At 41.7% G+C, this 14026-nt stretch overlaps 1 protein-coding gene across 2 annotated transcripts in view; it reads left to right on the forward strand.

Moving 5' to 3' along the window:
* FRMD4B (FERM domain containing 4B) overlaps positions 1 to 14026 on the forward strand; it is a 177842-nt gene that overhangs the window by 73140 nt on the left and 90676 nt on the right. For both annotated transcript variants that reach the window (XM_084840423.1, XM_084840424.1), the window contains exons 6-7: positions 3842 to 3898; positions 4990 to 5012. In XM_084840423.1, coding sequence (XP_084696549.1) covers positions 3842 to 3898; positions 4990 to 5012 — 80 coding nt within the window. The remainder of the gene's footprint in view (positions 1 to 3841; positions 3899 to 4989; positions 5013 to 14026) is intronic.

The raw sequence follows: 14026 nt of genomic DNA on the forward strand, positions 1-14026 counted from the left end.
GTCTGAGTTTTAAATATATGTCTGCTTGTACTTATGCCATGAAACTGGGCGATCTCTGGGGATATTCATATACCAAGGTATAGAAGTTCTAAATGTGTGGCAATTATTTTTATAAAGTTGTGTCATCTTGTCAGTTTCCCCCAGGGATGCTTATCAGCAAGAACTGCCAGCTTCAATATAGGACAGGGGCTCCTGTCCCCTTAATAGTTTCATGAGAGTTGGAGCATTTCAGTGGGTATGAATGTTCTCATTATTGCAGCGCTCTGGTGGGTGGAGCTAGATCTGCTGAAATTCTCTTTCCCACACTACTTATTTATTTGCTACATTTATATCCTGCCTTTTCCTCCAAGGAGCCCAGGGCAGCATAGATGATCCTCCTCCTCTCCATTCTATCTTCACAACAAGCCTGCAAGGCCCAAACTCACCCAGTGAGCTTCATGACTGAGCGGGGACTTGAACCCCGGGCTCCCTAGCCCAACAGTCTAACCACTACATCACGCTGGCTCCCACACTATGAAAGGCACATGATTTAGGTTCTACATCTTATTTAGCAAGCCTCACTGATGTGCCCCTCACTATTAATGCAGATTAGCAAAACTAGAACCAAGTTTTCATATTTAAAGTAGTGCCATAAATGTGTTTCAAGACACCCTTTAACCTGAAGCAAGGATTTTGAGTTATGTGGATAGCCCTGATCCGCTGAGTACTTCCCATGCCAATACAGCCTCTGTAAATGATGCTACTCATTTCCCATCTGGTTCAAAATTAGAAGGAGCCTGTAATGACTTCCAGTCTTGCATCTGTTAATAAGCAAGTTATCAGTTCCAAGTCATCTTGCAAAATAATTCCTTTTAGATAGCTGAACTACCCTATTTGAAGACTTTTGGAATAACACAAGACACTTATTTCCTTGCCTTTTTCTATATGATTGGGATGTGCTTTGCCTTTTTTAGTTTATTTTAACTTTCTGAGATTGGGTTATTTTCTTCATTCTATTACGGCTTCTGTATTAGATTTTTAATGTATATTTTGATTGTATTTTACAGATTCTATGTTTTAATTGCTTTAAATGGTTAAATCATACGTCACCCAGCAAACCCAAGTTGTTAGGCAGCTAGAAAATATAATAAGTAACCCAGTTCCCACTTTCAGTCAACAGATGTCCAAAATACATGCAAACTATCCACTTTATTTTAAAATTCATACATCCAGCATCAATCATTATTTAGATTACAAATATGTTTTAATCAGACAGAGGATAAATGCTCCTAGTGATTAAGAATGATGGTTGCATATTCTGCACATTTTGTGCACATGATCCAAACAAATAATACAAAAGAGCATGCCCTGAAATGTGTTCGCATGTTTTACGACAAATTCCCTACTTTCAGATGCTTCATCCTTTGTGCACCTATATATCCCCCATAAGCTATGTAAGATTTGCAAAAGCTTGAACTTTGCACTAGCAATGCCGTATATGTTTTTGGGCATGTATGCCAAGAACAGGCAACTATAATGGTCTGAATTACCTCCCCGCTCTACCCTCTATGGGCTGTATGACAACAACGGGTATGGCCCCACCCCTGGTGTCAACTGCATGAGGCCACACACCCATATGTCATTTGGTTCCTGGCAACCACTTCGGGAGGGTGATCCAACATAAATAATGGGAACTGGCTTCCCCTGCTGCTGGGGAGAAGACGTAGGGCAAGTGAATTTGCCGCTCCCCAAAATCCCCTTGTTATCACTGAACAAAGTTCAGAGATGAGGGGATTCCTCTCGCCATTTCCTCATGAGGTCCCCCATTGCCTCCAGGCCAGTGAACGGAGCTTAAGGAGGAGAGTGGGTGGGGCTCACAGAGCAGCCCAAATATCTCTGGGCTGCAGAGGTTGCCCTTTCATGATGTATGTTATTCTCTGCAACCAAATGCTTCTCTATCAGTAGACAGTTATCCTGTGTGCCATCAATGGAGTTATTACTGCTTGTAATTACTGCTTCTAATTTCGCCCTTTCTCCCTCAAATAAATATTGCACTAAAAGTAAATGGGAACTGAAATACTGTGTACGTCACATATGATCTTGGATCTAAGAAACCTGGGCTCACATCCACATTCAGCCATTTACACTCACGTGCAACATAATACGAAGCATTTTACTCAGAATTTACTCCACCACCACTTTCAATGGGATTTATTCACTAGTACTTTTGTTTATGACAGCAGCCTTAATGGCTGCAGGCTAGTCAAGCCAACTTTTGATTTCTAAAATCTGTATGGGCCTAAAAAGAAGCAGTGCAGAACCTGGCAGCAGGCTGTGGGGTTTAGACTGGAGGAGGATGGCTTTGAGAGAAGTAGGCTGGCCGCTTACACATCACCAAAAAAGAGGACAAAAGAGGACACATAGTTGCATAAAATTTGCCTCTGTTGATTTATGTATAGATGCAAATTTAGAAACAATGTTTCCAATTTAAAGAGAAATACAATAATTCAACCATGGTGGGATAGACTGTGACCAGGTGACCTGTGTTCCTGCTCAGTAGGTGCTAACTGCTGATGGGTAGCTTCAAGGCCCCTGTTTTCCCTTCTTAGGGTTCTTTGGGCAGTGTACAACAGGGCCACTACACAATAGATGTAGCACTAGTTTAAGTGATATCTAGTGCAACACTAGTAGCGTAAGCTGGCGCAACACGTTTTCTGGGGAAACCCATCATGCCAGCTTATGCCCTTGGCGTTGCACTACAGGTCGCTTACGCTAGCACTGCATCAATTGCTTAAGCGCAGTGACTCTGTTGGCTACTGCCCGTTATCTTTAAACTGGACTTGGACCAGACAGCCCTTCAAATAGAGGACACCTTCAAATATAAGACTGTAGGACACTATGAGTCACCTTTCAGCCCAAATAGGAGCCCCAAGGTAACTTACAATTAAAACTTAAAACAATGTAAAAACTTCTTTAAAACATGGCCACCCTAAAAACATCATTCATCTGGTTCTTGGGTTTATTGGCTTTTCAGATCTAAATCCTGATTACCTGTCCAAGGGAAGATAGTTTTACTGATCAGTTCACTGCCTCTTAGCTTCAGTTTCCCATTTGTGAAATGGATAGTCAAGCAACCATCCAGCCCAGCTGTCACACAGATGAAAGGTTTAGGGATTAGAAAAGACTTCTATACATTCAAAAGTGTTATTAACATTATGATAATTCATTGCAAACAGAATAGTAGTATTTTTGTTTTAGAGAGATGTTTGAACGTAATATGTTACATTTTTTATTTAGAAATCATTTTTTGTGCTGAATCAAGAGACCTCACCAAACCTCACCGCACAAGGAGAACCAAGATGCAATCCTATGCACGCTTACCCCATTGAAGACAGTGGGACTTGCTTCCAAGTAAATGTGCATAGGATTGCACTGTACGTGCGTGTCTGTATTTACATAAAGCTGAATACTCAGCTGACAGAGGTGTGTTAGCACAGAATCCAGTCAGTACAGCCAGCAGATGTTGGAAACCTGTAGGGTCCAAGTGTGCTAAAGTTGTAAGGGCAAGCTGTGATTCATCAAAGATTGCAGGCAATCCCTATGTCAGTTTCCCTTGTATCCTGCTTTTCTTATTTGCAGTATGATTTTTCTGGTTGTCTGTTAAACACTATGCAGCCAGTTACCCAACTTTACAGCTCAAATTACACCCACCCCTTCTGCTGTAATGGTATGATCTGCCACTGAAGGAAGACCAGTGGTGCTGACTAGTAACAGCCTAACAAATTCAATGTACCAGGGGGGGGACCCCAGTGCTGCAGACTTCAGCTGTGTCAACTTAATATTTTCCTCTCTATTTAAACAGGGGCATATTGAGGTGGAAAGTGAGACCATCTTCAGATTAGCTGCTTTGATTTTACAGGTAAGGTCTTCCCTAACTCACTCACTCTCTCTCTCTCTCTCTCTGTGTGTGTGTGTGTTGGGGGGGGTGTTTTAAATCTGCAACTGCAGTGCACTTTTTAAAATACTTTTAACTTCTAAACTTTGGCATTTCTGCATCAGTGTTCATGTACTTGTTATAAATTGTAGATGCATACATTTCCCCCTTGACCCCAACAATATATTTGTGGTTGAAATGTTGCAAATCTGCCAGTTTGCTAAGATGATACAGAGGTATTAGTATGTAAACATTTGAGGTGAACTAGGAGGTATATGGAGGAAGATGTGTTTGGAGGTGGGGAGTTGCATAAAGTGATTTCAGTTCGTTACATTGTTACATCATATTTCTAGCATAAATATTTTTTTTCCAAAATGCAAGTGACAATATGTAGATATATTGGATACCTGAAAAAGTGTGTGAAGTGGAGAGGGAAAGTGCAGTATTGATGCTGAACATTACTGCAGAGACTTTTAAACTTCTCTCATCAGTTCCACATTTTAAAAAAGCCCCACCAAAAGATAGTTTTATTTTTAAAATAGTATCTGTACATGCTGATGAGGGCCATAGTTCCATTTGCCACATAGTTGTTTCCAGTGAGTAATCTTCATCACTGCACATATTGTACTGTGTTTTTATTTTTCTTCTGTATCTTTTTCTTAATGAGAGGCTTAGATTTTCATTGACAAAATTCAGCAGCAAACTGATGATGGCTTTGACTTTCTGAACTTTGGTGGTGTTTTGAATGAACTCAGACTGTTAACAAGGGTTGACCTTCCTTGTAATTTCAGTTTCTGGCTGAACATTCCAAGGATGGGCTAAATGTTTCTTTTCAAAGGACAAAGTGTGTGTGTGTGTGTGTGTGTGTGTGTGTGTGTGTATAAACAAATAAATAAATAAAAACCTTGTAAGGCAGTGTCATCCTTTCAACTTGCATATGGGGCCAGAGTCTGCTCAAAAAGTATGAATTGTTTTTTGTTTTGTTTTCTAAACTGTGGTGTGATGTCTATATTTAACACATAGCCATTGCAAAAGAAATAGTATTTTAACATCATTACTTTCCCCCCAAATTATAGGAAGCTAAAGGGGACTACTCCAGGTAATTATATTTCCCTTTTTGATATTAGCATACTGGATGATTGTGCTTTGTTCAGTTTTCATTGCATTACTTTAAATCGTCTTTTAATTAGCTGCAAGTGTATGGGAAAAAAAGCAAAGTAAGTGCAGGCATGGAAGTAAAATCACTGGCACAGCCAGTTCACACTAATACGGGGATATGATTCTTTTGTGAATGGGTATGAATCGAGACATTCTTTTTCAAAGTACCATAGCCTGCTTGCTTATATTAGCTAATCTTTAATAAGGTGGAACTTGAGTAAACAATCCCAGTATTTTGTAGCAGGGTCCTCTGCAGACAAGTTCCTTTATTTTTTTCATTTAAAAAAAATCCAAAGCTCCCAATGACGCTGCTTGTGAATAGCCCTGATGTGTTCCCAGAAAGATGAAGTTTGTCAGCTGCCTGCTTTGGAGATCAGTGTGTGCAAAGTTTCTTTTGCAGCTGCCCTGCAGGGGCCTCACGCATCATGCTCTTGACCTGACAGTTGTATTGTGGCTGCTGAGAGACTTTGAGCTTGTTGGGTTTCACTCTTACCTACTGATGCATAAATTGGACAGCCTTCACCCTTGCATCTCTTCCTACCTGTTAAACCCAGGCACTTCAATGCAGTTGCAAGCTGGTAGGAGCAAAGAAAAATTAAATAAAAAGGAAATTGTCATTGAGCTGAAGGAGAAAGAGAGAGACCTTCATTAGCATGACTTACTGAACAAGCAGAAATTCAAAAGATCAGCTTTAACCATATTAATGTTTTACTCTTTGCCTGTCTTTCTGCAAAGGAAAAGTGACTTGTTTACAATTTTGCAACAACTACTTTTCGGTGACATAGCCTAGCATGCCCGACAGTATTCTGACAGGAGTTATCATAATGTTGGTTGTTGCTAACTCCTTTCAGGACTGTTCATACAACCATAGGCCACTGTCATTTTTAGTAAGTAAGAAATGTCAGTTGACATGCTGTTGTGACAGACATGAAAGTGGCTGAGGTGGGGAAAGGGAATAGCAGAAGCAGGTGTCCTTTTCAGTCTTTCTGAGGGGAGAACTTCTCAATGTATGCTTATACACATTGTCAGGTTTTGTCCCTACCTCGTAGTTGCCTCCAAATGCACTTTTGTATTGGATGCTGAAGCTGCCCCTGGTGACCTCAGTTTCTTCAAAGGGAGGGGGAACAGGCTTTGCTGCTTTCCTAAATGTCTTGCTTATTGTGTCTTAGGGAGCAATCCAGCCATAGGAAAACCGACCTTCCCCCCCCCTTCCGCACTGCCTCTGAAGAGGAGCATGGATCAGCCAAAACGGGGCATTCTGGGGGGTGTTCCGGGGTGGGGAAGACGGAAATGCCCATAAGACACATCCTATGTGTCATCCAGCAGCCTTCTCCCCTGCTCTGCCTTCCCATGGCTAGACAGCCGAAATTGGCTGTCTAGCCGCAAAAGCAGGGCAGAAGAAACACGGAAGGAACAATTCCCTCCGTGCTTCTCCTGCCCTGCATTGGATAGGCGGTCACCTCCAAGTTCGGAGGCAGCCGCCTATCCCCATAGGATTGCGCCCTAAATGATTTAATGGGAGCCATTGGCAGTTGAGCCCACTCTTCATCTGCATAGCCCTGTGCTAGATTCCATTTCTTGATCTCACTACAGTTAAACAGTGAGTCAGACCTCAGTGATATCTAGCAGTGTTACTCAATAGGAGCAGCACAACAAAAAAACCTTGTAGTGAAGAGTTTTGACTTTACTTGACATCAGTCACTAAGTACCCTTTAATGTTACTAAGGTTGTGGCCCAAAGGCAGGTTTTGGTATTGCTATTTGCAAGACTTAGCGTATTAAAAAAAAGTGTGATGTGATAAGAGGGCTACAAAGTTGCACAGATGTTTATTCAGTGAATTACCTGTATCAAAATACAAACCACCCACGCTGGTTCTGCCAATCGCCAAGTCTGTTTGGGTTAGCAGGAATCACCACAGGCATCCACACGATCATCACTATGTAGCTTGGAGCTATCAGCTGCAGTAAATCCGTGTGCCTGCCGCCAAAACATGCTCTACTTGTAAGTGCCTTGATTGAGCAGTTGTTGGGTATTTTGCAACAGAATGCAAGTAATGATTAAGGGTGGGGATTCCTACAAACAGGCTGAAAGCCTTAGGGTTTTAAATTAGTAAGATTAACCAATTAATCACAGATTAGAATTCTGAACTTTAATCCCATTTAATCCATGAAAGGATTTTCAGTGCGTCAAAGATGCCATCATGCAGAATGCTACATGCATATTGCAAGTTCGGAAAGATATCGAAGGGCACTGTTTTATGCATGTTGGCTGGGGCCTGCTGGGAGTGGTTTGGGGTTTTTTTGTCTTAACATGCATAGGATTGCACCCTAAGGGGGTTTCCCAACAATAAATGATTATTCTGCCCTGTTGAGTTTAGAGATACTGCTACTGTAATTAAATATTGTTCAAAGCACTTCTGTAAGTCCTGTATTGAGAAGTTGAGATATATAGGGCACCAGTATCCTCTGCTCTACCTTGCATAGAGTTTTGATAGGTCTCTTAGTTAGTTACTTTCTTGATTCTCCTGGTCACATATGCATGTTTATTATAATCGATGCGCTGCATATGTGAATGCTCATGTCATGTCACTTCCATTGATCTGAGAACTGATTCATATGTTACTAGCTGCAGTGGAGGGTGGGCAGGACTTCCTCATGATATGTACTTCCCACTCTGGTATGCTAACATTTGGATAGAGAAACCACGTGGGTGGGACCATTGCTGTACCTTGCTGCCCAATCATCTCCTGGCTGGGAGGAGAAGTGATGTTTGGGTGTCGCTGATTATTATTACATTCATTATTTGGTGTTACATTTTTCATTCTACCTGCCCTTCAGGGAGCTCAGAGGGACTTAACAGTGTTCTTCTCCCCCTTTTCCAATTCATGGAGGATAAGGCTATCAATGGCTATAGCCCTGATGACTATATGCTACCTCCAGTATCAGAGGCAGTATGCCTGCGTATACCAGTTGCTGGGGAGCGTGAGCAGGAGGATGCTTTCACATTCATGTTCTCCTTGTGGTTTCCCACAGGCAGCTGGTTGGCAACTGTGTAAACAGAATGACGGACTGGATGGACCCTTGGCCTAATCCAGCATGGTTCTTCTTATGTTTTATCCTCACAACCACCCTGTGAGGGAGTTTAGACTGAGTGTTGATGAGTAGCCCAAAGTCACCCAGTGAATTTCATGGCTGAGTGAGGATTTGAACTCTGATCTCTCCTCGGTCCTACTTTGACCACTATCCCATGCTGTCTGTCTTCACCGGCACATTTCCCTGCACTGTGCAATAAAATGCATCAATCAGTATAGAATGTCCAGAAAAGGCAGATAGAAGAATTGGTGCTGTGAGTTTCTTGAAGCTAACATAGTTCTTAAGGTCACTAACTGCTGCGGGAGTTCTGAGTTCCATTTTTACTGTAGGCAGGCAAAACGTTATTTGCGTTAGTTTCACCTTTATGCATGGTAATGTCAGGCCTGGCCAGCTGTTTAATGTCGCCTTGGGACAATCATATACATTCAGGAAACTCCTGAACCAGCTACTAGAGTTAAAGCGAAGTCACTCCCCTGTGTCAGGCTGCTCAAAGAAGTTTGATTCTAGCATATCATGTTGAAATAACAAGTATGGGCAACGTGTGATCACACGTTACATGTACCTGTCTCCACTACGAGTCTGAGAGCACTTATGCATGGCCCTCAGGCTCTGATTGAAATGCAGTTTTCATTTATTTCTAGGAAGATGTGTTGCATCGGTGCATATATGCTTTGTGGGCGGGTACCAACTGTTCTGTCAGAACTGTTTCAAAAAAAGAAAAGGATGATACACAGGCTTTGCTGTGATGATGTGTTAATACCAAGGCTGATAAACACTGAGATTGGTCCAAATACGTCTTATGCTGTTTAATCTCAGCTGCTGAAGGGGGTTGAATCTTACTTTTTTAACCGGGATGGATTGGGAGTCTGCTTGGGAATGCGTGAAGGAAAAACAGGATACAAAAGTTACAACATGAATAATAAATTCCTCCGCTCACCCCTAAACAGATGTTTATGGTCAGAATATATGTTTTTAATTCTCATTTATTGTAGATAGGAAGTTGAAAATGTAATAGAAAAAATGCTAAACAATCTCAAGCTACAATCCTATACACAGTTACCAGGGAGTAAGACCCAGATCTTAGTCGGGCTTGCTACTATTACCCCATTGGGCTTACTACTGAGTAGACATGCATAACAATGCTCAGTAATAAACTGACATCTTATCAAAATAGGAAGGGAATAGCTCTACTTGCAGTTTTGGATTATATTGTTGTTGTTATGTGCAAATTCCAAGCATGTCTGCTCACTCCAGGCAAGTGAAAGTTTGTTTGTTTTTATCCTGGCAGTTAAACTGATTTGTTAAAATCCCGAGGGAAGAGAGAAAAGGAAAGTTGTTTCTAAGCCCTCAAGATTCTGGAGTAAATCCTCAAAACAACACTATACCTTGTTTCTTACAGTGCAATGTCTACTCAGAAGTAAGTCCTATTGCATACAGTGGGACTTACTCCCAGGTAAATGTGTATTTCAGGCAGCCTGAATCAGCATTTCCCAGCTGCAGACACCTTAGCAGGATGTGCCTACCTGGGTTTGCTTTCATTAAGCAAATTTGGGGAAGGGGCTGGAAATATAGGGGAGTAACGTACAGGATGAGGTGGGGGCTGGGAAGAGGAGGAGTCTTGGAGTAAGAGGGCTACAGTAAATCAGGAAAAGCAAATCAGAAAACCGAGTAAATCAACTCCAAGCTGCTGGGTTCAGTTCAGGAATTAGAACAATAGTGTAATTCACATAATAGTTTATGATCTAGAAGAGGGGCCTATCTTAATGCAAATGTTATTCAAAGTCAGTACTGCTATCCATGCACAATTAAATTAAGAAAAGGTATTATTCCCATGGTGATCTCTCAATCTGGTATATTTATTCAGAAGTAATTTCCACACACAGTTCAATGGGGTTTACTTAAGGCTACAGATGTAGTCATAGGGATATTCTGATGAATTGTTTCTGTTGGTAAATGAATAAATAATGAATAAAACAATATTTCAGGGAGGGAGTTGTTTTTATGTGATGCATGTACATGTCACAGCAACCACCATCTTAGACAAAACATTTTTGTTTATGTGTGTGTTCGCGTGCGCGTGGAAAAGGGGGATGTGTCTTCTAAGGTGGTGCCTGCCACCTACAGTTTTTGTAGGTTCTTATAGTAAAAATGTTTTTAAAAATATCTGCTGACTCATTACTGGGGGGTATATTTTTAGTTGATTAATAGTTCAACCCTGTACATTTCTAGTCAGAAGTAAGTCCCATTGAATTCAATGGGCCTTATTCCCAGGCAAGGGAACTAGGACTACAGCCTAAAAGATTCTTATAGTGTGTAAGCCTACATGTGATTGCTTGGAAGTAAATCCCACTCTATATTTATTTATTTATTACATTTCTATACCACCCAATAGCTGAAGCTCTCTGGGCAGTTCACAAAAATTATAGGATTTTTCAAGGGGAAGTGTGCGTAGGTTTATAACCATGAAGCACAATCTTCCACATATTCCCAAAGTAGGGGGAAAGTCCACTCTGTCGAATGAGGGCTGCTCCCTAGTAAGTGTGTTTCGGATTGCTGGTCTAATTGATTAATCTAATGGATCAGTCAACTAGACATTGCAGCCTCATTATCATTCTTTTTTCCCCTACTGATAGTCCCCAAACTGTCTCTGTGTTGGGGGTTGTAGTGAGACTTCAAGACAGCCCAGTAAACAATTGCTGCTTTGATTCCACGGCTGATGAAAATGTTGGGACAGTTGGCAAAGAAGCAGGTGGGGGAAGAAGCACATGTTTTGAAGTGCCAGTCATAGCATGCTGTTGATATCAGACTTGGATTCGGAAAGAAAGAACTGCCAGTTCAGAACCAGGTGTGGACAATAAATATTTCGAGCATTCCAAGATTTTGACTGACAATGGAGGAGCTGTTTGTTTGTTTTTGTTTTGTGTCAATGTTTAATTTTGCCATTTCAGAGTGTTAAATTGGGGGAAACAAAATAATCTTTCTCCTGATGCATTCCTTGCCACATCTACTCGGAAGTAAGCCCCAATGAGTTCAATGGGGGCTTAACCTTCGATAAATTCATTTAGGATCGCAGCCTAAATATCCCAATACTATGTAGGAACACCCCATCCCCCCCTTAATTTGATGTTAATTCGTTTTTCTACACACATGCACAGACGCAAACACCTGTCCCCAACAATTCTGAGAACATTTGAAGCTTCCGTACTCTGAGGAGGCCATTAGTCTATGTAGGCTGGTGCTGCTTGGTCTGGTAGCAGGTCCCTCCAGGTTTTGTTAGATGTGATCCTTTTACCTGGAGATACTGGGGAATGAATCTTTCGAGTGCCAATCATGCACTGTACCAGTAAGCTAAAGCCCCTTCACAACATTTCATATTGTTAAATGGAATTGTTGGTTTTAAATGGATGTCCAAGCTGTGAAGCAATGGAAGCAAGAGTACGAACTTTCTACCTTCCTATTTGGTTTAGGAAGAGAATGCTGATCTGGAAGTTCCTTTCCTTTCCTCTATTAACTAGAGTTATTGATGGGGAGGGGGCCGACTTATGCCCAGACATCACATCAGTAGACAGGCCGACTTATGCCCAGACATCAGTAGACATTATTGTTGTATCAACAATAATATTGTGTGCTGCTAATGAGACAGTCATGCCTGAGGGAAGGCAGCATCAGTGTTTTAGAGGGGGAAGCTATCTTTGTTTTCAGTACTGAAAGCAGAGCATTGCCTTATTTGAAAGCTTTATAGTATGTTCAAGCTAGAGAAATCTCCTGGCAACCTAGTGGACTATTTGGAAGATGCAGAACCTCTTGAAGTGTGCCAGGGGATTTTTCCCAGAGCTCAGAATAGGATGGCTCTCAAATGAGGTATTTTTATAGAACATTTATGGCTGGTGTCAGCGAAGGTAGCCCTGTGCTTTAAGCAGTGTGGCTTTCTTAACACAGACTATAAAAGCATTTTTAAAAAAATGGATGAAGAGGGATAGGAGTTGTGGACTGGACCGCAAAGAAAAAAAGCCCTCCTAAAGGTTATTAGGTTTGTGGGAAACCTAAGTCTTAGCATTAGGACTTCTGTCTCCTCTAGTGATTTTATATAAAGCAGAGCCAGTATGTATGCATGTGTCTCATCAGGGCATAACATGGTACAATTGTTGTTCAGTCGTGTCCGACTCTTCGTGACCCCATGGACCGTAGCACGCCAGACCTTCCTGTCCTCCGCTCTCTCCTGGAGTGTGCTCAAGTCCATGATGTAATTACATTCTTGTTAACGAATAAATAAAATAAAACTAAAAACAAATGTAGCAGGCACCTAACATCATACTTACAAATAGCAAACTCATTCTCTAAGCGTGGATCCTTAAGTAGCCAAAACGGCACTATCCATGCCCAAGAGGGAGCGTCAGCAGGTTTGGGGGAACCCCAAGATTGACCAAAAAAACCATGGGGAGGAATCCAATGTGGAGGACTCAGAACAGCCCTGTGAAGACTGGGCATGCTTAATGGCCATAGAATCATGACTAACTATTGGAGAGAAATAATGAGAGATTGGGGGGGGGGCAAACAGGAACACTCTGCACTGCAACATTTTGTTACAGGCCCCATTGGTCTGTCCTAATGCTTTTACATGTTAAAATGTGCCATGTACATAGGGTAAACTAGCACTTTCGGGGAGGTTTTTTAGAGCAGGGAAAATGTGGCACTGTGAAAGCGAAAGAAAGCTTGTGTATTTGCATTACCCCACTATACTACAGTGCCACCTAGAGGTTATGTAGCAGAAAAGTAAACGGTCCTCATGGAGTGCTTGGATCTCAATTCTGCAACAAAACCAAAAGTAGAAAGTTCAGAGAAGACTATTTATATATTTATTTAGCAGATTTGGCAATATCCCCCTTCAGACGTTATTCCTCCCAGCATTAGAGAATGCACAGAAGATGCAGTGAGGCCATGCACACTGGCAGTTCCTCTAATGCTCCCAAGAGCACCACCTCCTGACCTGCCTACAGAGCTTTTCTACACGAAGCTGTTAATCGGCTCTTAATCCGCTGTTCAGTTTTGTCGCAGAATTGAGAGACAAGCACTACATGAGGTGTGTTTGCTTTTCTGCTGTATAACCTCTAGTTGTGCTGTAGTATAGTGGAATAGCACAAATAGACAAGAGGAAAGAGCTTTCTTTCACTTTCACAATGCCACATTTTCCCTACTCTAAAGAAACTTGCTGAAAGTGCTGGTTAGACATAGATGCCAAACTGGACAGTCATGATGTCTTCTAAAGAAGCCATAAGCAACTGTGACTAGGCAATGACGAGTGCACAATAAATACCTTGTATAGAAAAGCCCTCATTGAGCTGAAGGGCTGAAAGCACACGGGCTTCCCTTCCAGACCTTGCACTCAGGCTGTGAAAGTCAGGAGTGGAGCTGGCAGTGATCGGGCCATTGAGGGCTGGGTCACTGTATGTGTCTCTGCTTCCCCTTGTTTATACATGCCTTGCTTATACATGCATCAAGGAATCACTTCTGAAGGGGGCTTATCTGACTGCCACTATTGCACATGAGGCTTAACGTTGCTCTTGCTTCAGTTGAATGCTCATTCTCCTTACCGAATGTTCATAATGCTCATTCACATTACAAATGCTTCTCCCTGGCTTTATATTTGGTAGTATGAGCCATACTACTAGTAGTATTTAGTAGTATCAGCCATGATCAGAAATAGCACAAGTGGGGCTCAAAAGCAATTTTAGATGCATGTGTGGCAGTACCGTCAGACTTTCTGTGGTTTCTAACATTTATTTATTTATAATACGTATACACCACCTTTCCATAAATGTCACAAGATCTCTAGCCGAAACTGCCTACATGTTTTAGGACATTC

This window comes from Heloderma suspectum, chromosome 2 (assembly GCF_057233095.1).
Source record: "Heloderma suspectum isolate Gila_16-S chromosome 2, 16-S_ref, whole genome shotgun sequence".
NCBI classification, from domain to species: domain Eukaryota; kingdom Metazoa; phylum Chordata; class Lepidosauria; order Squamata; family Helodermatidae; genus Heloderma; species Heloderma suspectum.